Source organism: Emys orbicularis, chromosome 2 (genome assembly GCF_028017835.1).
Source record: "Emys orbicularis isolate rEmyOrb1 chromosome 2, rEmyOrb1.hap1, whole genome shotgun sequence".
Lineage (NCBI taxonomy): Eukaryota > Metazoa > Chordata > Testudines > Emydidae > Emys > Emys orbicularis.
The window spans coordinates 265,133,272-265,158,246 of record NC_088684.1 but is presented as its reverse complement, the minus strand read 5'-3'; the positions used below and the strand labels follow the sequence as shown (position 1 = coordinate 265,158,246).

Below are 24,975 nucleotides of genomic sequence, written 5' to 3'. Positions count from 1 at the left end.
TGTAAGTAATCCCATATCAGTGTAGTGGGAATACTCTCATGCATGAAGTTACTCATCTGTGTAGATCTATGAGCTAAAATGTGAAAAAATTATCTAATTTACTGGATTGAGGTCTAAATTTTCAAAAGTAACTAAGTTGTGTATGCAAAATATGGTCCCAATCCTTAAACATTTTGAGTGCTTCCTGTGAGCTTCATTGGGAGTTGAGCACATCGGTGCAAACAGGTAATTATGCATGCAAAACAGATAGTTTCCTGTGCAAAATGGATTACTGCATGTTCATTTAGCCATTTACATTATGCAGTTATCTGCTACGACACACATATATTGTGTACATGCAGCATAGGCACCTAATTTTGCAAATGTGATAAAGGGAGTATTTGGATTCTATAATGCATAGACTATATGTGATGGGACTGTCACCTGATGTGCTGGAATTACCTCTGAGCCCATTTTCCACTGCCAGCTTGGGACTCCAGAACCCTGCCTTGTTAAGCCAGACACGCTAGTTTGCTGCAACACAGACCCAGGTCTGGTCCACACCCCCAAAGTTGCAGACTTTAACCAAAAACTGCTCAGCAAGTCACCTATTTCCAGCACCCAAACACCTTGTTCCCAATGGAATCCAAACCCCAAATAAATCCGTTTTACTCTGTATAAAGCTTATACAGGGTAGACTCATAAATTGTCCGCTCTCTATAACACTGATAGGGATGCACAGCTGTTTGCTCCCCCAGCTATTAATTACTTAGTCTGGTTAATTAATAAACAAAAGTGATTTTATTAAGTATAAAAATAGGATTTAAGTGGTTTCAAGTAATAACAGCCAGAACAAAGTAAGTTACCAAGCAAAATAAAACAAAACACGCAAGTCTAAGCCTAATACATTTAAGAAACTGATTACAGGTAATATCTCACCCTCAGAGATGTTCCAGTAAGCTTCTTTCACAGACTAGACCCCTTCTTAGTCTGGGCTCAATCCTTTCCCCTGGTACAGTTCTTGTTAGTTCCAGCTCAGGTGGTAACTAGAGGTTTTCTCATGACTACAGCCCCCTTTGTTCTATTCCACCTCCTTTTATATCTTTGCCACAGGCAGGAATTCTTTGTCTCTCTCTGGGTTCCCACCTTTCCTTCTAAATGGAAAAGCACCAGGTTTAAGATGGATTTCAGTATCATGTGACATGTTCACATGTCCTGTGAGACTTCATTACTCACTGGCTGGAAGGCTTCATTACTCACGCATGCAGGAAGGCTTACAAGTAAACAGAGCCATTTACAACCAATTTTCCTGGTTAATGGGAGCCATCAAGATTCCAAGCCACCATTAATGGCCCACTCTTTGCATAGTTACAATAGGACTTCAGAGTAATACTTCATATTTCTAGCTTCAGATACAAGAATGATACATTCATACAACTAAGATGAACACACTCAGTAGATTATAAGCTTTGTAATGATACCTTACAAGATACCTTTTGCATAAAGCATATTCCAGTTACATTATATTTACACTCGTAAGCATATTTCCATAAAACATATGGAGTGCAACGTCATACTATAGTTGGGGAAATTAGCATTTCTTGCACTCTGTCTCAGGGTTGGAAGTCAACAAAATAGATCAGCTACTCAGGTAGCATAAACTGGCATAGCTTTGTTGTCTTCTCTGGAGCTGCACTGATTTACATCAGCTAAGAATCAGACTTGATATTTTTTTCTTTAAAAAAAATGTAAAGTCAAATAAAAATCCCCATAAGATTTACAATAGTCAAAATAGTAATTTGAGGTAATATATAATATTGACAAGGTTTCTGCTAGTTTTGGAGGTAGCTATGGGTTTCATAGAAATCAGTCTAATATAATTAAATTTCATTTTAGTTTAATTAGATTAATTAATGTTTGTACAGAACTTTGAATATGTAACACACAAGAGAGAGCTAAGTATTCTCAAGTATTAAATTAATGTTGAAGTGATGGAAACAAGGTAGGTTGTTTTAAGTTAAGTATTGTTTACACAAAACCGGCTTTTCATAGTGAGGAGGAGAATGGAGTTTGTGAATCAATTGTTGCTTTAGAGTTGCCTGTTCTATTTTAGGCCTTTCACCATCTGTTTCCATGGCAGCAAAGCATTCAGGAATCTGGTATATTTCAAAGACAAAATACAGGAAATTCCATTTTCACAACAGCAGTAACAGACTTAAAAATCCAAAAGGCTCTGAAATATTTAGTGTGTTTAACCCCAACCCAGCTCCACAAACTGGTAATAAACAAAACTCTAGTCTAGATCCACAAATTAGCACCTACTTTAACCTAACATGGGCCCACCAATAGGTACTAAGCCTGGACCCTACTTTGGGACCATTGGCCCACCCCAATCCAATCTTGTTCCCACTTGCCTGCATTAACCTTAACCCTAGCCAAGGCCCACTGGGTTTTACCTAACCCTGACTTCAATGTAGCAGGCTGCACCCAGCCTGGAGCTACTAGCCAGTCTTCACTCTGAGCCTAGCCCTGGTGCTTGCACCAAACCTAATGTTAGGTAGGGCTTATTAGGTCACACTCAGATTTAGCCTTAACATGTCCACTGAGCCATCCCCAGCGTGGCCCCCCAGATGACCTCAATCTCTGTTTTTATTTAGGCCATCTAGCTGGCCCCGAGACCTAATGCTAACTGGCCCATGGACCATCGCCAGCCCTAATTTGAACCTGGGCCCACCATGGCCCCATCCCTCATCTGGTCCCTCTCCAATCCCAACGTGGGCCTAGGACTAGCCCTGATCACAAATTAAGAACATGGGAACACATCTTTGTCCCTGTCCCCTGCCCAGCCCATAGTCCCATCCCATCCCACAGATAACTCAAATGAGCCTAACCTCCAGGGCTAAATAGCAAAATAAAACAGGTAAAAACAATCTAGCAACTGTAAAATGAGGTAGAAAAATATACAGATTGCATTTAATGCTGTCCTCAACAGTGGAGGATTAACTGAGGTGTTGACTGTGTGGAGGACGCTTAGCAAGTAATAATTTAATAAACAATAAACAGTATAGACTCCCCAAAGGGGACTCATGGAAATCTGGAAGGAAACACACATATTTTTACAAAGGATTACTATGGCTATTTTCTTTGTGGGGAGCACATTTCATCCTGTCCAGAAAACTCATAGACCCTCTTTATTTTTTGACCTTTTTGCTTCTCTTCTGAATCCAGCTCAGGACAGGCTAGCAGATATACAAATGCATCCTTGTGGGAGGCAAAATGCTCTTGTGCATAAGGCTGAGTGTGAAAATCAGGAGATATGGATTCTGTTCCCAGCTATGTCACAGACGTTTAGATGATCTTAGCCAAAGTCTCTGCTTTTCAGTTTCCTCATCTGTAAAATGAGGATACCTGCCTCAGTGGGTTGCTCTGAGGTTTGATTTGTTAATATTTGAAAAGCTCTTTGACAGCCTCAGATGGCAAATGCTGTAGATGTGCAAAGTACTACTATTTTGGAGAGACTCGTGTATACCAAAGGGATGACTGAGAAGAAAAGTGTATATACGTAAGAGCAAGAATAGCTTTGTAAGAGACAAAACCTCTCCCTGGCTCTTAGCCGATGGAATCCTCCCAAACATGCAGTGGAGTTACTCCTGAGGCTACAATAGCAGCTGTGGGCTGCAGTTGTGTTCTTGGTTACTGCATCTCCTCTTCTGTGAGGGGCCAGGCTGGTGAATCAGTTTAGCGGTGTCTGTCTCTCTGAGGTACTTATATGCCCCCCATTACCATAGTGTCTGAGCGTCTCACAATCTTTAATATGTTTATCCTCACACCCCCTACTTGTAAAGTAGGGAAGTGCTATAATCCCCATTTAACTGAGGGACAAGAGATTAAATGTCTTGCTCAAGGTGACCTAGGAAATCTGTGGCAGTAAATCCTAGGCCAACACCTTAATGCTGGATGATCATTCCTTTCCTTGTGTAGTAATCACACCCCTTCACCAGGCCGAGGGCCTTCTGCAGCCCTTATTTGGGCTGTTGCTGTTTGAGTAGCTGAACAAACTGTTTCAAGCATGTCAATTTAGGCTTTTCTAGGAGAAAGTGTTCTGTTCAAGGTAGAAAATAATTTAACCCAGTAATTCTGATCCCCCAAACCTTGTTTGAAATACCAGATGTAATTTTATGCTGTTTAAAAGATTCATATGCATGCAAAACAGATAGTTTTATCTATGCAAGAATGCTTTGCCAGTGGCAAGGTATGTTCTTACAAATCAGCAGACCACTCGCATATCTCCCTCCAGATGCACATATAAACACATGCCAAAACCCAGCAGGAATATTGCAAGAACAGCAACTTAACACCATTGTATTCTCAGCTAGGAGTATCTCTTTTCTCCCGCTAAAGCCATTTATCCTCATATCCACACATAGGAATACCGGACTTCCACATTCTCCTCCTATCCACAAGCTGGTTGCTCAAGCCAGTCCTTCTACCCCATTACTTTCCCTGACTCCCTTGTTTTTCTTTCTTTTCACGTCCCTTTCTTTGTTTCACTCTTCGTTTCCTTCTCTCGTGTACTGTGGTGTATCTCTTTATGCATATCTGTGCCTGTTTCCTCTTAGACTTCTTCTGTAATATTTATCCATTTTTGCTGGCTTTTTTTGTCCCACACAGACAATGCAAAGCAACTGTAAGCACAGTTTAACCAGCTTGTGAAACCTGATTTGTGGCTGCCCTGAGTCTGCTTTCTCATCTTGCTCCTTTATCAGACTTCTTTCTCCTCCCTTTCCTTCCCTGTTTCCTCTCTTATTTTCTTTGTCTACCACCTCTTTTCCCATTCATTTTCGTTCCCTCTCACAAATATTTTTAAATAGCTGTGTATTTTCTGTAAAAGAAGTGATTTATAAAGGGGCCTCACTTGAGGCACACAAAGCTCAGACACAGGTAGCACCGATATCCTTGTAGCATCTCTCTGGGTTAGCATGAAACACAAAGCAAGCACACTAAAGAAAAGTTAAGTGCCAAGCACTGTGGCTTCTTCCTGCCCTGCTTATGTCCTAGAATTTTTTACAAGCAATGAACAAAGTGAACAGATTTATAAGTAACAACCTGCAGTGTACCTATCATTAACGGTATTTTTTCATTTAGGAATTCTGGGCTCTGCAGGACCTTGCTAAACACAAGTTCTTTTCAGACTGGGTTACTATATACCTCTTGAGATTAGGACGGTAAGATAAATACAGTTTCAAATTAAAAATAACAAGAGTATGTTTGCCAGTGGAGTTTAGGTGGGGTAAACTTAATCTTATCCTGGTCTGGGTCAGATATTGCATGGTCTTTAGCCAATTCTATATATTGCTCCTGGGCATACTTTTACATGCGATTTTTCCCTGTGTGCATGGGGATCTCACTAGCTGCCATGATAATTGCATGGCTGGAATGTATATTTATTCTATCTAATTACAATCTGGTCTATTCTGAAACACAACTTTGTAAAAATGACGTTATGGAGTTCAGCATTGAAGTGTCCTTCAGTGACCCCATAGCATATTTACTCACTTTACAATTATGGTTGTTTTTTAAACTGACAACCCAGCAAACTCAGTCTGGGATTTGAAAGTCAAGCTGTGTTCTCTCACTAGTAATCTATATGCTTCTGGTCAGGTGCTCTTCTCATATACACTTCTGCAACCCTGTTGCCTTGGACTTAGGGGACTGCACAGATGTGACTCAATGTGTAATTGAAAGACAGTGGATTGCATAGGTGTCTGCTTCACAGTTGGAACCAGCTAAAATTCTGTTGTTTCATAAGCCAACAAGGAACCCTGTTTGCTCTTACATAGTTGTGTTGACTCTGCAGGGCTGATAGTGGTAAAACATGAGAAATCAAACATTTTTAAACTCACGACAATTCTCATTCTCTTTAAAGCTACAATTCTCAGGGAGCAAATGTACATGAGGAGCAAATCTGCTGAGAAAGAAAATGCCATTTTCACATAGTCATTTTTCAGAGTGTAATTGCACTTAGGGGGTTAATCCTGCTTCCATTGAAAACAATGGCAAAACTCCTATTAACTTCAATGGAAGGAGAACAAAATATTTTAAAAAGTAAGTAAACCCCACAAATGCATGGCAAAATTATGTGCCTAATTTGCACATACATTTGTCAGAGCTGCAGCTACAAATCTGAGATATTGGTAAATGTCCAGTAAGATTTGTAATTTGGCATTTGTGCCAGTGAATAAGTATTTGCCACTTGCATTTGATCATATGCAGTTTAGGAAATTAGGTCAATAGTGTCAAATGGAATGCATTTAGAATATATTCAGTACAGGAATGAAACTCAGCCACTTTGTACTGGATGCATTATCTTCTGAGAAACCTTGAGGGAGTATATGTACTAAACAAATGTAGAATGAATACTTTTTGAATGATGTCTTGGGAAAATGTTAGGAGAGGGATAAAAGGGAAAGTAGATATGCCAGTTAGGTTTGTTTAATTCTTGCTGTTCAACTAATGGAATTATTGATTTTTTTCTATTTACAGTAGGATAGGAAACTATAATGAAAGGGAAAAGAGGGAAATGTGGTATCAACAAGAGAAGTTAAAGTGCACAAAATTCATGTAATATTTTTTTTTGGTTTTCCACATATAGTGACATGGGTGATTCAGACAGTACAAGAAAAAAAAGAATGACAGGTAAGTAAATCAATTGAAGAATTTAGAACTTTTCAGGCAATTGGAAATCGTTAGGTAACAGAAGTATGCTATCCATGCACTAGGTATTCAATTAAATAATTACTGTGGTTGTGACATGTCAGTGGTCTGAAGAAAGTATCAAAATTGTCCACTGGGAATAGAAATATGTACATTTGCTTTCCTGCAGGTTATACAGAGCCTGAGTCTGTGACTGTTAGGGTACTGTGCCAGGTACAGCTTTTTTTGTCTGAGGAGAGAGAATGGGTAATTGTATTTCATGGCAATTGTATTTGTTTCATTTTCCAAACAAAATCCCCAAACAACTCAAAAGCACTATCACACTTGTACGTGGTGTCTCGCTGCACAAAACATGGTTCTTCAAGGCTATCAACCCCTTCCTTTCAGGAGCACTAAAAAGTACCATATTTTTATGAAGAAAAGGAAACAAGGGTCAGATTTTGGTCTTAATTACACTGCTGCACATTTGGAGTAATTCTGTTAAACTTCAATAGAATTACTTCAGATTTATACCAGTGTAATTGAGATCAGAATCTGGCTAAATGTACCCTGACAGAACTGTATATACATACTTCAATTGAACAAATGGTCATGAAGTTCATGGCTTAAAATGAAGCTTTATTCCTTCAGCAGTTACTGTTTTCACTCCTGTACTGCGTTTACATTAATTAAATTAAAATGATCCCCACATCCTCTTCAGACTTTTTCCTTGTGTAAATTATCACAGTTTCAGTTACTTTAATTTAAAGTATCTCTTCATAATTACTTAGAATGTGAACAACTAATCTCATCCTGTTGCTGTGGCAGTTTAATCTAGGTGAAAGATATTCATGAACAAACATTATTAATTGATGTTTCTAATCTTTCAAAGGTCAAGATACATCACATTGTTCTGCATTTCATTATTTGATTAAAGCCAAATATACTTCTCTATGAATGCTTATCTAAAACTTGTGAAGTACAATTTACTTTTCTGCACCATTTTTTCTGTTGAGCAGGTATTAAAATGCAGTACCAAACCTGTTGCCATTTTCATACAAAAAAGCTTTGAACATGTTGAAACAAAAAACATTCTGTTTTTTAAAACTTGTTTTTATCCCTTTCCCCCAACAGTCTCCATAAAATAAAGTAGAAATTAGAAATGCTCATAGCTGGCTTTTGGGACCATGGATGTGGAATCCACACTTCCTCTGGTTTTTACATTCCCTGAAAGCCAAGACTAATTTAAGTTTTCATTTAAAAATCTGGTGTCTCTAACCCTTTCCATTGTGGGGGCAGCCTTCTGAATATAAATTGACTCGTAGGATTGAAAGTTTACCACTGATTGAGATAATGGACTGAAATCGCTTCTGCTGGTTCAGAGAGAGGACTAAATTGCACATCTCTGCACCAGCAAGGGGAAACTGAGGCACATAATTTAAATGACTAGCTCAAAGCTCCAGAATGAATCAATGGGTGGAGTTGATAATTGACCCCAGAAATCCTAGCTCGCAGTTCCTGATAATCACTAGACCACACTCATCACTCTTTCTCACTAGACTTGCATTTAACGTTATTATAACTACAATACCGTTTTATATCAAAAGATCAATTTCTGTTGTGTACATAATATTGAAATCTCATTTACGCATTGTTTAAAGATGACATCGCAATACTGACAAAACTTTATTATTTCCTAATCAACATGCAGTTATTAAAATCGTATAATCATTTCTTATCTTAGCATAGTTTTATACTGTTGCTTGTCATCATATATTACTCCTGGGGGAATTCTGTGCCAAAAATTAAAAATTCTGCACATACTTTAAAATTCTGCAAAATTATACATATTTTATTTGTAAAAATAACACAATATAATCAGACCAGTTTCAATTATTTCGATAATTTATTTCAAAATATCTGTCAGGAAGTATGTCTGTAACAATAGAGACAAAAAAAAAAGATTCAGGAAATGTGTTTTTGATAAATAGATTCCTTACTAGGCATATTAATACAGAACTTTGAGTAATGCATTTAAACTACAATACAGAAACGCATTTCCTGCACTCCTCAGAAGCAGTGCAAAGGCTTGAGGGCTTGGAGGAGCTGAGGGAGAGGGAAGGAGCCTGGGCGTGAACCCGGAGGGTTGTTGGGTGTGGGTGAGAGAAGTATGGAAAAGGTTTTTTTTGGGTGGGGGAGGAATTGTTAGGCAATTGGGGAGCTTCCCCCATGCAGACCCTGGCTGACCCCTAGCTTCGACTATTCAGTCAGGTACATCTGCCCCTGTCCCTGCACCCCATATCCCTTTGTTCTACACTCCCCTACCCCCTGCCACATGTGTCCTGCAGCCTCCCTCACCCATCCCCATATGGCCCTGCAGCCCTATGCCCCCTGTCCCCTTGTGGCTGTGCAGCCCACCTTCCATTCAGCCCTTGGCTCAACATTGTCACTCCACTAGCTCCTGAGTTGCTTCCCTCCCCCCCACTAGCCCGTCTAAATCCCAGTCTGTGACTGCCTAGCAGCTCTGTGTGCCCCACTCTGTCTGTCTGGAGCCTCCTCACCTGGCCCTGCTGTGAGGAATGCAGCCTCGCCGGCTGTCTGCTCTCTCTTCTGGTGCCACAGCAACCCCTGGTGGATGAAAGGTGTAACTGCAGCACCTCTTCACCGGAATCTATATTCTGCAGAGAAAAAAATGTGCAGGGGGACATGAATTCTGCACATGCGCAGTGGTGCAGAATTCCCCCAGGAGTAATATATCTGAGCGCCATCTGTGTAAAATCATTAGCAATACCAAAATCTGTAGTGGACTTCATGGAGTCTTTATCACTTTTTCCTTTTCAAGGTAAAATCTCTACTAGGGGTAGGGTTTGTGGTTCTGATTGTTTAGACTTTATTAACTTACCTTTTTTTCATAGAAGAGGGTGGTTCAGTGTTGTGAATGTCATATGGTGGAAAGACCTTTTCAAAGAGGAAGGTTTTGCAGCATTTCCTAAAGACAATCAGACTCTGGATTTGCCTAATCTCCTCTGAATCTCTATTCAGTAGCCATATCTCCTCAACTCTCATGCACTGTGTCCTGGCCTTTGTGATCTACCTTGTTCCAGAGCAGTGCCACTGTCGCATCAGTTATTATAATAGGTCAAAATTCAGTCTTTAATAGATCAGGCCCCAGCTACATTAACTGCTTTGAGGATTAGGACCAAAGCACTAAACTGATATCAGAAACTGTTTGGGAGCCAGTGGAGGGATTTGATCATAGGCCTGATGTACTCATGATGGCCTACCCTGTGGAGTAGTTGTGCAGCTGTATTATGTATCAGCTGGAGCTTATGCATTGTTTCCACATTCTGCTTCAGATACAGTAAATTACAGTAATCCATCCTGAAGGAGACAAGTGCATGGATCACTGTGGCCAAGTCCTTATCCTCAAGGAAAGAGCCACATTTCATTGCAAGCTGGAAGTAAAAGAAGGTAGTTTTAGATACTGATGCTATCAGGTCATCCACGCTTAGTGAAAAGTCAAACTGAATCCTGAGGCTTGACACTAATTTGGTAAATGGGGGTAGTATGCTATGAGTGGAAGGTGGAAACAGTGTCTTGGCTAGCATTCAAAGCATTTTCCTTCTCCAACTAGCATCACGTTGGTCTTGCCTTGGTTCAGCTTGAGCCAGCTGCTCATCACCCAAGAGCTGATGACTTGCTGGCATTGTGTTATCATAATAGTGGTGGTGATTGCATCAGATGAGAATGAGCTATACAGTTCACAGCTGAGCCCATGACGCCTCACTATCTCCGCCGGTTGTCTGGAAGATATTGAAAAGAAGAAGGAATAGTATGGATCCCTGCAGGAAGGGAGGTGAGGGTCTTTGGAGAGGAGCAGTTAATCATCACCACTCTTGGAGTTCTGCTGGAGAGGAATGATTGGAGCCACTGTAGTGCTTGAGTATCAGGGGGTAGCCGTGTTAGTCTGTATCTACAAAAACAACAAGGAGTCTGGTGGCACCTTAAAGACTAACAGATTTATTTGGGCATAAGCTTTCGTGGGTAAAAACCTCACTTCTTCAGATGCATAGATGCATGTCTCTATGCATCTGAAGAAGTGAGGTTTTTACCCACGAAAGCTTATGCCCAAATAAATCTGTTAGTCTTTAAGGTGCCACCAGACTCCTTGTTGTTTTTGTAGTGCTTGACCATCTGTCCCTCCTATGTCATGTAGGCTGGTTAACAATACCACCTGGCCCACTGTGTCAAAAGCTACAGAGAGTTCCAGCAGCATGAGCCTGGAGATCTTACCTGTGTCTGTGGCCATAAGAAGGTTGTCTTTTAGTGCCACTAGAGCTGTCTCTGTGTTGTGCCCTGGTCTGAGCCCTTGGAAGGCATCCAGCATGTTAGCTGATGTCATGTGTTGGAGCTTGGTGGTTACTATTTTGTTCATGAATGGGAAGTTAAAGCTGGGACAATAGTTGGAGAGGTCTTCAGAGTCAAATGATGGCTTCTTGGGGATTGGGCGAACTTTGTGTTTTTGAAAGAGTGTGGTTGGTATGCTTCCCTGGAGGAGGCTTTGACTATTTCCATTGGTAGTGGGCATAGTTGTTCTCTGCTGGCTTTCACTAGCAAAGGAAGGGCTTTTTTTAAATGTCAACACTTAATAATGTTAAAGTTATGAGCATCAAAATTACTAAATATGACAACCATTGATTTATTTAGGCACATTATACATTGTATGCTTGATCAAGCCCTGTGGGAGAAATGTTTTTTTGACATTATCCACTGTTGTTAGTGCTGCGTTTTCAGCTATTTTGTTACATATTGAGAGCCAGATCCTGAGATCCTTCTTTAGAGAGAGATTTTGCCTGGCCATTTTGTGGCTCCACAGTAAATTCTGCGAAATCTGTGAAAAGTTTGCATATAGAGGACCTTGAACTACTGAAAGTCTCGAGGCACAGATGGTGCACAGTCAATAGGGGATCTGATCTTACTTTGCACCAAAAGTATTGTAGGCTTCGTCCTTAGTTACCATGCTACTTTGGGAGCTGTTGGATGAAAGTTTTATTCACATGTGTAATTGCATTTGCAGCAGGTAGCCATAGTCCTTTGTGAGATATTGATCAGGTACTTCTTTCAGAAGCTTTCATTGATTCCAGTGAAAAATTGAAGGAAATTAGACTGTGGTTTATCAATAATTTTAAAAAACTAGGTGTGGCACAAATTCCCACTACTACTGGGGTGTTGACCATGATTATTTTGACCTTCGTATTTTGGATCCCCATGTTCTAGCTGAAGTTTTATCCATTTTAAAGGATAGTTCTTATAATTTTACATGTGGAAGATTAATGTTAAATAGCAGGCAATAATGTTGCACTGAGGTGTGAGTATCACTGACTTAGACGCTATGGCAATAGGCACATTTAATATAGTACATAGATAGGTAGCTGTAGGTTCCTACCATGCAACATGCTTGTCGCAGCTTATTATAGTGCATTTTTTATTCTGATTTTTTATCTTTTACTGTTTATTCACATAGGCATTTTGGGAGGCTGGGCGTGAGCACCAGAAGCTCCCTAGAAGTAGGAGGGGCCACCAGTGCCTGGACCATGGCCCCACTCTGCCCCGAGGCTCCACCTGTGCCCCATCCCCTCTCTGCCCCAAGACCCTGCTCCCACTTGGGCTCTTCCCCCAACACCCCACTCCGCCTCTTCCTGCCCCTGCTCTGCCTCTTCCCCTGAGGCCCCACCCTTGCTCCCCCTCTTCCTTCAAGGCCCCCCCACCCACTGCTCACTCCCTCCATCACCTCCTCTGAGGCACCCACCACTTATTCCTCTCTGCCCCCTCCCTTGAGCCCCCCGCTACTCGCTCCTTTCCACTCGCTCCTGTCTTAAGGGTGAGCAACGGCAGGTGCGGGGGAGGGGGTGGAGGGAGCGAGCAGTGAGTGGGGAGCCTTGGAGGAAGAAGGGGAGCAAGGGCAGGGCCTTGGGGGGAAGAGGCACAGCACGGGCGGGGCTACAGGGGAAGAGGCCAAGTGCGAGTGGGGCCGTGGTCTGGGCGCTGGTGGCCTCCCCACTTCTCAGGAGCATCCAGCGCTCCAAAGGCAGTGGGCCAGTGTGCTTCCAAAGGGAGGTGCACCACATCTGGCATTTCTTACCCTGTTTGGAGAAGCTAAGCCTCCTGAAGCCTCTTATACCCCCCACCTGTGTTTATATAGTTTTCATATAGCGCTTTTGAGTATCTGTGGTGGTTTATTACAATAGATGCCATGGGTACAAAAGAAAAGTGCTTACCTACAATTCTTGTTCTCCAATGATATAAATTGCAACACCTAGATTATCAATATCCTACTCAAATTAGTCAAGTGTGCATTACTTTACATGTATCCACATCAAATTTCATCTATCAGGTGCTGTGCATTCATCTAGCTTGGTTAGATCCCTTTGAATTTCCTCACTGTCATCTCTAGTCTTGAATTACCTAAATAATTTTGTGTAATCAGCAAATGTTGCCATCTCACTGTTCACCCCCTCTTCCAGATCATTAATAAATGATTTAAACTTCACTGGTCCTACTACATAACCTTGGGTCATGTTGAAAATTAACCATCTATTCCTACTCTTCGTTTCTCTCAAATAGCCAGTTTCTAATCTGATTATACTTTATCTTTCACTCTATGACTGCTTAGCTTTTTAACAGCCTTTTATTACAGAGTTTGTCAAAGAATTTTTGAAAGTCCAAATACATTCTGTCATGTTCTTTTATTCAGTTTCATAGACCAGCTCAAAGAATTCAAGTAGGTTAGAGAGGCACAATTTTTCTTTACAGAAGCTGTGCTGGTTTGTTCCTTTCATATCCAGTTCATCTAGTTCTTTTATAATTATCTTCTTAATTGTCATTTCAATCAATGTACCTGATACTAAAGTAAGGGCTTGCTGATGTAAAATTCCCAAAACCTCCCCATTAACTTCTTTAAAGATCAGTATAATATCTGCTCCCTTCCCATTCTCTGGTATAAAAGCTGATTTTAGTAAAAGATTGCACATTTTTGTTGGCAGCTCACCCACTTCATTCTTAAATTCCTTCAGAACTCCTTGATTAATACCACACTGGACCCCCGCTTGAACGCAGGGTTTTGGATCCATGCGCAGGGACCACGTTACCGTGGATCCCAATGTAATTAATTAAATTCGGGATCCATGCGCGGTCCTGCGCTATAAGCGAAATCGCGCAATACAGACGCGCGTTCAAGCGAGGGTCCGCTGTATTTAATTTTAATTCTTAACATTTTTTTCTATACAGAAGAGATAATCCACTGTCAAACTTGTCAGTTTGCTATTGTTCAGGATATATGTGCTTGGGACTAATATTATTTAATAGAATTTGTATTGCCTCCTGGTACTGTGAGTCCTTGTTTCAATGTGAGTTGTCATTTTAGTGTGAGTCATGTTACTTTCCCATCTGTTGCAGTATTCTTTGATATTGTTACTATATTTTTAGTTTATTCCCGAAAAGCAATGTAATGGATTAGATCAAATGCTTGGACAAAGTAGATCACATTGCACTGGAGGGAGGCAGAGCTTTAGTGGTTAAGGCAGGACTCTGGATATTGGCATGGCTGAATTCTATTCCTGACCCTACCACTGAGTTGCTTTAGGATATTGGGCAAATTATTTCTCCACTCTGTGCCTCAGTTTCTCTATCCATAAAATGAAGAAACCAACCTCACTGGGAGAGTGTTAGGCTTACTTGATGATTGTTTCTAATGGATGAAAAGCACTGAATGCATACAGAGTAGTACTATCTTGTTAAAATAAAAAAATACTGTCCGGAAGGAATGTTGTTAATAACTATATATTTTTAAGTCTTAAGGAAAACGGTAGTTGAGACTTACCTGAACACACTGATGAAACGTACATTTTAGTAGCAGTATTATCTCTGTCTAACAATGTGTTTATTTGTGGGGTGAAAATCATTTTGAAGCTGGTTCACGAAATGCAGTGCCTGAGATTTCAGACTGCACTTTCACTCTGAAGGAGAGCTTCACCTCTGCAGCATTGCTAGTCTGCTTTGGCTTGGGGAGCCTGTAGAGCTCAGAGTTCAAAACCAGAGTCCCAACTCAGTTGTATAGCTCACTCTCCTTTCTAAATAACATAAAGTATCAACCTCTTCTGCTGTGTTGCCTATAATGAGTCTTGTTGCTTCAAACTGCCAATGTCCAATTCCCAAAGTAAGGAATGTAATAGAATTATGAGTCACTGCGTAGTCATACAAGTTCTATTTAACCTACTGCATAGGCAGTTAGATCTTCAAGAAATACTAGCTATTAGCTGGATTTGTTGTGCTTTTTATAAATTGTGCATATTACCAGAGAAGTATGTTTATTGTCCTAGGCCCTAATTCTGCAAAGGAAACCATCAAAAGTGAATGCAGTTCTACCGTAAGGGTGATCCCCTTGGATCTCTTTGCAGGATCAGGGCCATAGTCTCTCTCTGATGTGAATTCTTAGGTGCTGACCTGCTGCCTACAAGGTATACATTTGCAAGCAAACAAAAGCATTCCATAGTATCAATGCTTTTGTTTACAAAGGACAGAAGAAAATGGCATTATGTGGAGAAGAGTTAAATTTTAATCTGAAATAAGGAACATAATGAGGGACAAGTTGAGAGATGATTTGAGGGTTCAGGATTTTATCAATGGTATTTTGTCTGTTTTTTCCCCCTCGAACAATATGCCATAGGACTATTTCAAAGCATATTTTATAAGGTTACATGTTTTTTTTCCCCTCAGAAATATTTTTTATTCTTTAAACATTTTCTATGGCTTGAAACAAGTGTTATTCACACTAAAACTACTGGGACATCTACTAGAACAGCAGTTCTCAACCAGGAGTCCGGGGCCCCGTGGGGGGCTGCGAGTAGGTTTCAGGGGGCATGAGATTTGCTGGAGCCCAGGGCGGAAAGTTCAAGCCCCACCATGTGGGGCAGAAGCCCGAGGCCCCGAGCCCCACCACCCGGCGCTGAAGCCAAAGCAACTTAGCTTTGCGGGGCCCCCTGTGGTATGGAGCCCAGGACAATTGCCCTGCTCGCTAGCCCTTAACGCAAGCCCTGGCTTTTAATCTACTGGATATGCAGAAAAAGAGTTGTCGTGGCACGGTTGGGCCATGAAGATTTTATAGCATGTTGGGTGGGGCCTCAGAAAGAAAAAGGTTGAGAACTCCTGTACGAGAACATCTCCCCTTTCAAAATGATTGGAACAAATGAGCCTTAGTTGTGTGAGCAAAAACCATAGACCCTTCATGCCAAGGCTAAGGCTAATAGTGCGTCTAGTACTGCTGATTGATCTCATATAAAGGAATAGTCAGGTACTGACCCTGGGAAAATACACTGCTCCTGTGTCATGTAAAGATTTATACTGGGAGTTTAACAGGTTTAAGAAACCGATTTAATCGGTAGATATTCTTTTGGTCATTAATTGAAAGAAAACATACTGAACCAGAAGGCCATGCTTTAATTACAGAGGAAAATTAGGACTTGTCTGAGTGATATCAGCCAGGAATTTGAGAATTAAAATCTGTTTGCTTATAAGAGTTTTCCTTGATCCCAAGATGCAGGATAAACTCCTTTGTAGTCTGTCATTTGTTCCTTCTGGAAGAGCAATGGTGAACTAATAATTCAGCAGTCTCATTTTCAGAGTCCATTGGACTGCCCCTTATTAGATATAAACAGCCTGAAACCTGTCAGAGAAGAAATGTGGCTCTCATGGATGCTTCCAACAGGTTTTGGAAAAAAGCTGTTTTTATGATTATGATGCTTCCATTTGCCAAGTTGTTTGAAGCTGTTCAGGACAGAGTGCTGATTCCTGAGCCCACTTATTCCCTATTTTAATGTGGCAGGTTTAGAATTTTAACTATCTTAGGCTTCTTATCCTCCCCTTTGCCTTTATTCAACTTCTTGGTTCATAGCAACATGACAACAGTGGAAAGCAAAAGATGGTTTTATTTACCCACAGTAAGAACAGAACAACTGTATAAAGCACAGGAAAGACATACAAGAATCACAAACCAAAAGTGTAGGTTGAAATAATTGCTACATAAAGCTTTGAAAGCTTCTCTGGTCAGCATCTTGATGTGTGAACCTCAAGAAAAATTCAGAAACTAATGTCTAAATATAATTTTATTCTCATTAATATTATTCAGCCCTTTTGTCATTAAGCTATATCATGATTTATTATAATAATAAATATTATAACCCTTAATAATACATTGACAATGGCAATTTGTGTCCTTACTGTTGCAGACAGCAGAGGCACCTGAACTGGATCCCCCTCACTATAAAAGGGAGGAGAGCAGTTGGGAGGGCGTTCTCTGAGAAGGCTCCAGGACTCTAGAACTTGCTCCCCCTGCCTCCTCCCTTGCTCTGAAATAGTCAAAATTTGGCAACCTCCTGGGCACACAGCACCACACAGCAAAAGAAACCTGTTTCACTGGGCTTTTAGAGAAGGCTGAGGGTGTGCATCCCTCAATGGTAAAGGGGTGGAAAGAGTCTGGATGGAATGATTATTTCAATACTGCTGGAGTTTCATTGTATTTCATAATTATTGAAGGTGTAAAGGCACCTAAGACCTTGGAGTAGACATCTTTTTTATAGTTTTAAATCTAAATAAATAATTTCCCCCCCAAATATATTAGCCTATAAAGGATCATTTATGCAGAATCACCCCCTCACTTGACTCCAGAAATCTAGATTTCAATATGCTAACCACTAATGAAAAGTGAATTAGTGATCCGCACTGAGAAATCTTCTTTGCATCATAGTATTTAATACCACCCTTTTCTCTCTGTTTGTAGCCTGGTTGCTTACAAATTGGTCAAGTACACACTTCACATTAAGTTAATTTTTCTAACATATTTCAAACCCCCATTAAAAATAAAAAACATCTAAATATTTGTTTAGTAATAAAAAATACTTACAAAAGAAGAACAATGGTACTGTGGCATCACTATATGTAAAAATATGGCTAATTAATTCTTTTCTTTTCCTGTTATGCCACTGTTTTTTTGTTTTGTTTTTGTTTTTTAATTGTGTACTAAACCTTTTAAGTGACCTTTCAATTAAAATATTCAAGAAATATGGGTTGCTTTTATATGGTATGTATTCAACTTTTTATAACCAAATTCAACTGGATTTTCCTTTGATTTCAGCTATCAATCCTAGATATGTACTTAGGAATTGGATGGCAGAATCAGCAGTACAAAAAGCTAAAATGAATGACTTTTCAGAGGTAAAACTGTCTACTTACGTACTAATTACATTTATGGAGCTAATGAAATGAGTGTTGTGTTCATAACACTTTTGACCAGTACTGCCCTCCAATAGTGGTAGTAATAAACAGTTAGAGGAGTAATTCCCTGAGTGAGTTCAACACTTAGTATGTTTTGCCCCAGGGAATCTGCAAAACAATTTTGTGTGGAATGGCTTCTGAATTTTAATTGTTTCTAGGTTCATCTCCTGCAGGAAGTTTTACAACATCCCTTTCAGAGGCAAGCAGCAGCAGAGAAAGCTGGCTATTCACTACGCCCACCTTCTTGGGCCAAAGACCTTAAAGTCAGCTGTTCATCCTGATGAAGAGCAGCTGAAGCAAGAGAAAATGAGTGGGGTCAGAGCTCAAGCCTTCAAACTGGTGTGGGGGAACTAGGCAACACTACCTGCTTTCTCACTGTAGGCGTGGTTCTCTCCGATCTGCTGTGTGAAATTTTGACCAGGTTTGTCAAGAGAAATGGAGCTCTGCATGGTTCTATCAGTAGATAATTTGCTGGCATTTCTGGCTCTGACCCACATACCTATTTATGCATTAATTTGTGTCCTAGAGAAAATAGAGTTCAGTCAGGCTGTCACATTAACCTCCCCAAATCCATCCTCTTAGTGCTGTGTCTTGATTAGTTGCTTCTAGATAAGTTTAAAATTTGCCTGACATAGTTTTAATCATGGAATATTTTAATTAATGTCCCCACTAGGTGTGACACACTGTTCAAATATAATTATATTCTGTTCTGAATAAGGTATTTGGAGATTTGAAGCAGGAAGCAAATCCAGATCTTAGCTGGACAGGATTAGTATTGCAAAACGGTTCCTTACTAAGTTTTATGTAGGTGACCTCATTGCTTCCTATTAAACTGCCAAATAGGTTTTTAAGGAAATTAAATTAAATGGTGAGCAAATTTATCTATGGAATGAATTGTCCAAGACTAAAGTGGGATGTTCTTTGTATACCCAGATATCTATGGGCTTAGCTCACCCCACTTCCAATTTTTAGCATTTGACAGCATTGAGATTTATTTTGTACTGGTGTAATTCCTCAGGGAATGTCTACTAGCTGGACATGGACTCTTCCTGAAGATAACTCAGTATATAAATTTAAATTAGATCAAGATGCCTTTCATACCCACTTTCCAGCTGTGCAGTGGAAGTCTAGCAAAAAAACGCTGGAAAAAATGGAGATATTGCTGAAAGTGTGTCACTTAACAATCCAATGGATAAATATGTAGAGATGCTAGTCTTCCCATCCTTAGAGATTGAGATTGCCTTCCATTATGAGCCTTTAATTTCATAATTATAATGTTATGGAAGGGTAGTATTTTTCTAGAATGTTTAAGGTAAATTAAATTATTTGGAAGATCTGAGGGTTCAAGAATGAGGTGATCTTGTTACCCTAAAATTTTAGACCCCAGTTATGTTAGCCTACGATAGCGCTTATAATTTAACTAAAGGGTAACAAGGTTGTGGTTGCCCTAAAAGAATTGCCAGGATGTTACCAGGGGGCTTGTCTCAGATCCACAGAGGGCTCCCCAGAGAAAGCTAGTCTTACTAACCCCTAAAAGGACACACATACAGCCTTCCGCTCAAGGATGGACACACAAGCAGTAATTCTTTGAAAACAAAAGAATTGTCTATTTAAAGAAATAAGTGGTTATTTCAATGTATTTAATGAAGCAAGAGAGAATACATAGACTATAGTAAAATGCAACAGAATTACATTTAAAAGCGACGCAATAAAATGAAAGACACAGACTATATAGGATAACTATCACATACAGGAAATACAGTAGTTTCAGTGTAACATGCACATAGAGATTCCCGTATACACAAAGGTTTTTAGCTTTAGTGATACAGTTTTACCCTGTACTTAATACCATGTGGTATACGTGTCCTCTGTACACATATGAAAAACCATTACCGTATTCACAGATGAAAAATAAACATTTACTTGACATCAACATTAACTCTTAACATTAAACATTTAACATGCTGTAAGCGCTGGCCAAGCGGTTACAAGACGGGTAAGGGAGATCTCACTCAAGATGCAGGCATCCAGCTTTATTTACAAACAAATCTATACACTCTTAAATAATAGGTTGGAAAGAAGATCAGACTTGAACTTTTTATTCAAAATTTCCCTCTGACCCATCTAATTGGTCCTTCTGCTCTGTCTGATTTCCAGAAGTATGGGCTCCACAGCTGTGCTGTTGCTCAGTCGGGCTGCAGATGCAATGGCGGTTGCTGCTCTTCTGTTGCTGTTGGCAAAGTAGCTGCTAGCAGGCAGTTGCTCGTTGTCACGGCAACCTTAGAATTCTACTGCTGCTGCTGTTTTTCCATGTAGTTGCTTTTCAGGTAGCTGCTTTTCAGGCTGTTTAGTTCTTCTTTTCAGGCAGCTTCCGTTCTTATGCAAAGCTTCAAACCCACTACCTTCAGCCTGTTAGCTGAAAGCCTCCTACAATCTCAGCCTGCTGTCAAACCCACTACATACTCAGCCTGCTGGCTGTCGGCCTTGTATACTAGTTGCTCTCTCAAGTTCAGATGCTCTCAGCCAATCAGCTTCTAGCTTTTCAGCTCCTCCCCACGACATCATACTTATTTTTAGGTAGGAAAGCTCCTCCCCGATGCCATCTTAGATTCTAGACCTTTCTAAGCTCCTTTCTCTAACGCCATCTTGTTTGCTGGAACTTTCCCCTACCTAAATTTGAACTGTCATCACCATCCCTGCCATTTTGATCAGCCATGTTGGATTTTCTAAATTTAAACTGTCATTAATTTCTACTTAATTAGAGCCTTAATCTTAAAACTAATTACTCTTTTATGCAAACCAAAGTGTTCTGATACTGTCGCTACCTTAATTATATCAATTGGAAGAAGTGAATTCTACAGCGTTTTTAAGCCCCTTCCAAGGGTTTTCTGTAAGCCTCTATTAAGGTGCTGCAAAGTACTTTAGAACATTCAAAGCAGAATCTCTCACTACAGTCTCACTTCCTGAACTATTATTTAACAGTGGGGTTTGGATTTTGGATAGATAGGACTAGAAACTCCAATTTTCTTTAACGTCTTTTGATTCTGAAAAAAGAGGCAATTTAGCAGTATGATGACCATTCTAGAAATATATCCATTGTATTTTCCCCCTACATTAGCTGTCTCCCAGTGGTCAGAAAAGAAGATTTTTACATCTATTCACTGGTGACTACCATCAGGATGGTTGGTTATTCAAGACAATTTCCCAAGATATGCAGGGTTTATAACAGTGGTGGGCAACCTGCGGCCCATCAGGGTAATCTGATAGTGAGCTGTGAGACATTTTGCTGACGTTGACCGTCGGCAGGCAGCACCCCCCGCAGCTCCCAGTGGCTGTGGTTCTCTGTTCCCGGCCAATGGGAGCTGTGGGAAGAGGCAGCCAGCATGTCCCTGCAGAACCTTCGTCTGCAGGCGCCGCTTCCCACAGCTCCCATTGGCCGGGTTTATAAGGTAAAAGTGTTATGATGTGAGACATAATATAAACATGTAGCCATAAATCTCTTAAGTCCAGATGAAAAATTAGACATCTTACACGATAAGAGCTCAGGGTAGGAAGAATGGGGAACTACAAGCGTAACAGTTACATTATGTACAAAACCAAAGCCAATAGTTTCTCCATTCAAGCAGCAAATTATGCATTAAGTAGATTTAATGTATTTAAGAAATCCATAGGCCAAAGCTGTGAACTTCTTTAAACGTTTTCCAAAATATCTTTCCTCAAGTGTCCTTCATCAAAATGTCTCTGTCTTATAAACAAGGTGCAGTAATTGCTGGTGGTGGCAGATCTGTGAAAGATGGGAGTAATGCTAGGTCATTTTGGTGGCCTTCACTGTACCTTTCCATATGTTCTAATAATTGTGAACCTAAAAATTATCTCTGCATTTCCAGAACTTGTGATGTGTGTGCTGTTTGTTTTTTAAGAAGACTACATTGTTAAAGATCTCTTATTTTAAGTAATTGATAGATATTCACAAAATTTTTGCCTGGGAATTTAGAACCAACATAAGTGCCAGTAAATTTGTAGTGGCAGGAATAACAAAAATAACAGAACTGTTTCCGTATATGTCATAAGAATATAAAAATGGCAAACCTGGATCAGATCAGTGGTCCATCTAGCCCTGTATCCTGTCTTCCGACAGTGGCCAGTGCCAGATGCTTCAGAGGGAATGAACAGAACAGGGCAATTATCAAATGATCCATCCTCTGTCATCCACTCTCAGCTTCTGGGAGACAGGGGCTAGGGACACCCAGAGCATAGGGTTGTGTTCTGACCATCTTGACTAATAGCCATTGATGGACCTATCCTCCACAAATTTATCTAATTCGTTTTTTAACACAGTTATATTTTTGGCTTTCACAACATCCCCTGGCAGTGAGTTCCACAGGTTGACTGTGCATTCTGTGAAGAAGTACTTCCTTATGTTAATTTTAAAGCTGATGTCTATTAATGTTATTAGGTGACTGCTAGTTCTTGTGTTATGTGAAGTGGTAAATAACACTTCCCTATTCACTTTCTCCACACCATTCATGATTTTATAGACCTCTATTATACACCCCTTAGTCATCTCTTTTCTAAGCTGAATAGTCCCATTCCTTTTAATCTCACCTCATATGGAAGCTGTTCCATACCCTTCATCATTACTGTTGCCCTTCTGTCTTTTTTTTCCAGTTCTAATATGTCTTTTTTTAAGATCAAGCAACCAGAACTGCATACAGTATTCAAGGTGTGGCCATACCATGGATTTATATAGTGGCAATATGATATTCTCTTATGATCTATCCCTTTCCTAATGGTTCCCAACATTGTTAGCTTTTTTGACTGCCACTGCACATCAAGCAGATGTTTTCAGAGAACTATCGATGATGACTCTAGGATCTCTTTCTTGATTGGTAACAACTAATTTAGACCCCTTCATTTAATGTGCATTACATTGCATTTATCAATATGAATTTCATCTGCCATTTTGTTGCCCAGTCACCCAATTTTGTGAGATCCCTTTGTAATTCTTCACAGCTAGCTTAGGTCTTAACTATCTAGAATAATTTTGTATCACCTGCAAATTTTGCCACCTGACTGTGTTATCCCACTATTTGTACCCAAGGCACCCTCAATACTGGCTTGCCCATAACCATAAATTGATTGTTAATTTACTCCACCCAAATGGGTAATAAGGGGTGGCTCGCCCTAGAGGAATTGCCAGGGGTTTACCAGGAGGTTTGTCCCTAAGCCACAGAGGACTTCCCAGAGCAGACTAATTCTGCTAACTCTCGTGGGAGGATACGGATAAAACCCTCCACTCAAAGGATTGACATTCAAGCAATAATTCTTTGGAAACAAAGTATCATTTATTTAAAAGAAATAGTCAGTTACAATACATTCAATGAAGCAAGAAAGAGGAAAAACTATAATCTATAAGACATCATAGAATACAATTATTTTTCATTTAGAAATCGTGTACCGAAGCAGGGCAAGAGAATAAAATGCACAGAATACACAGACTATATGTGGTTACAATGTAATACTTAACATTACATATTACGAAAGCATTTATTATTTAACACTAACATCCTGTGAGCGCTGGCCAAATGATCACAGAATGGGTGGGGGTGGATCGCACTCAGACACAGGCATCTAGCTTTACTTACAGGCATACCCAGTCATTCCTTAAAAGTTAACAGAAAATCACTCCTCCTATAATCCCTCTGACTTGTCTAAGATCCTTCTGCTCTGTCTAATAATAGTGGTAATCAGGCTGCCGTTGTTGCTACCGGTGCTGCTGTTGTTACCCTAAGATTTTAGACGCCAATTATGTTACCTACAAGTTTGGCGTTGGGCTCTATTAAATAACACTTAGCCCATCAATAATTTAACAAAAGGGTAACCAGGTTATGGCCCACCCAAAAGGAATTGCCAGAGTCAGGCCCACCAACAGCACTTCCAGGCCCTAGTGCAGAACAGTCAATGAGCCCCCTAGAAAGGGATGGCTAAGGTTTAGAACACTACTGTTTATCCTATTGATAACACATTAGAACCCACTATACGTACGTTGTGGCGTTGCTTGATGTAGTTAACTTTCCCCCCAGTTACAGCACCAGTATTAAACAAATTGTGAGCCTAATTATAAGATATAGAATTTGTTATTTTGAATTATATATTTAAATTAAATAAATACATTATGGAATGAAATTGGAGAGAGTCCAGTGGAGGGCAATGAAAATGATTCATAGATTCATAGATTCTAGGACTGGAAGGGACCTCGAGAGGTCATCGAGTCCAGTCCCCTACCCGCATGGCAGGACCAAATACTGTCTAGACCATCCCTGATAGACATTTATCTAACCTACTCTTAAATATCTCCAGAGATGGAGATTCCACAACCTCCCTAGGCAATTTATTCCAGTGTTTAACCACCCTGACAGTTAGGAACTTTTTCCTAATGTCCAACCTAGACCTCCCTTGCTGCAGTTTAAGCCCATTGCTTCTTGTTCTATCCTTAGAGGCGAAGGTGAACAAGTTTTCTCCCTCCTCCTTATGACACCCTTTTAGATACCTGAAAACTGCTATCATGTCCCCTCTCAGTCTTCTCTTTTCCAAACTAAACAAACCCAATGCTTTCAGTCTTCCTTCATAGGTCATGTTCTCAAGACCTTTAATCATTCTTGTTGCTCTTCTCTGGACCCTTTCCAATTTCTCTACATCTTTCTTGAAATGCGGTGCCCAGAACTGGACACAATACTCCAGCTGAGGCCTAACCAGAGTAGAGTAGAGCGGAAGAATGACTTCTCGTGTCTTGCTCACAACACACCTGTTAATACATCCCAGAATCATGTTTGCTTTTTTTGCAACAGCATCACACTGTTGACTCATATTTAGCTTGTGGTCCACTATAACCCCCAGATCCCTTTCTGCCGTACTCCTTCCTAGACAGTCTCGTCCCATTCTGTATGTGTGAAACTGTTTTTTTCTTCCTAAGTG

The 24,975-nt window shown here is 40.2% G+C and overlaps 1 protein-coding gene across 1 annotated transcript in view; it reads left to right on the top strand.

Annotated features, from left to right (window-relative positions):
- LOC135875083 (protein adenylyltransferase SelO-like) overlaps positions 1–18,281 on the top strand; it is a 44,938-nt gene extending 26,657 nt beyond the window's left edge. The window contains exons 16-19 of the mRNA XM_065400063.1: positions 5,125–5,204; positions 6,632–6,675; positions 17,861–17,940; positions 18,159–18,281. Of these exons, the coding sequence (XP_065256135.1) occupies positions 5,125–5,204; positions 6,632–6,675; positions 17,861–17,940; positions 18,159–18,281 (327 nt within the window). The remainder of the gene's footprint in view (positions 1–5,124; positions 5,205–6,631; positions 6,676–17,860; positions 17,941–18,158) is intronic.
- The last annotated feature ends 6,694 nt before the right edge of the window (positions 18,282–24,975 follow it).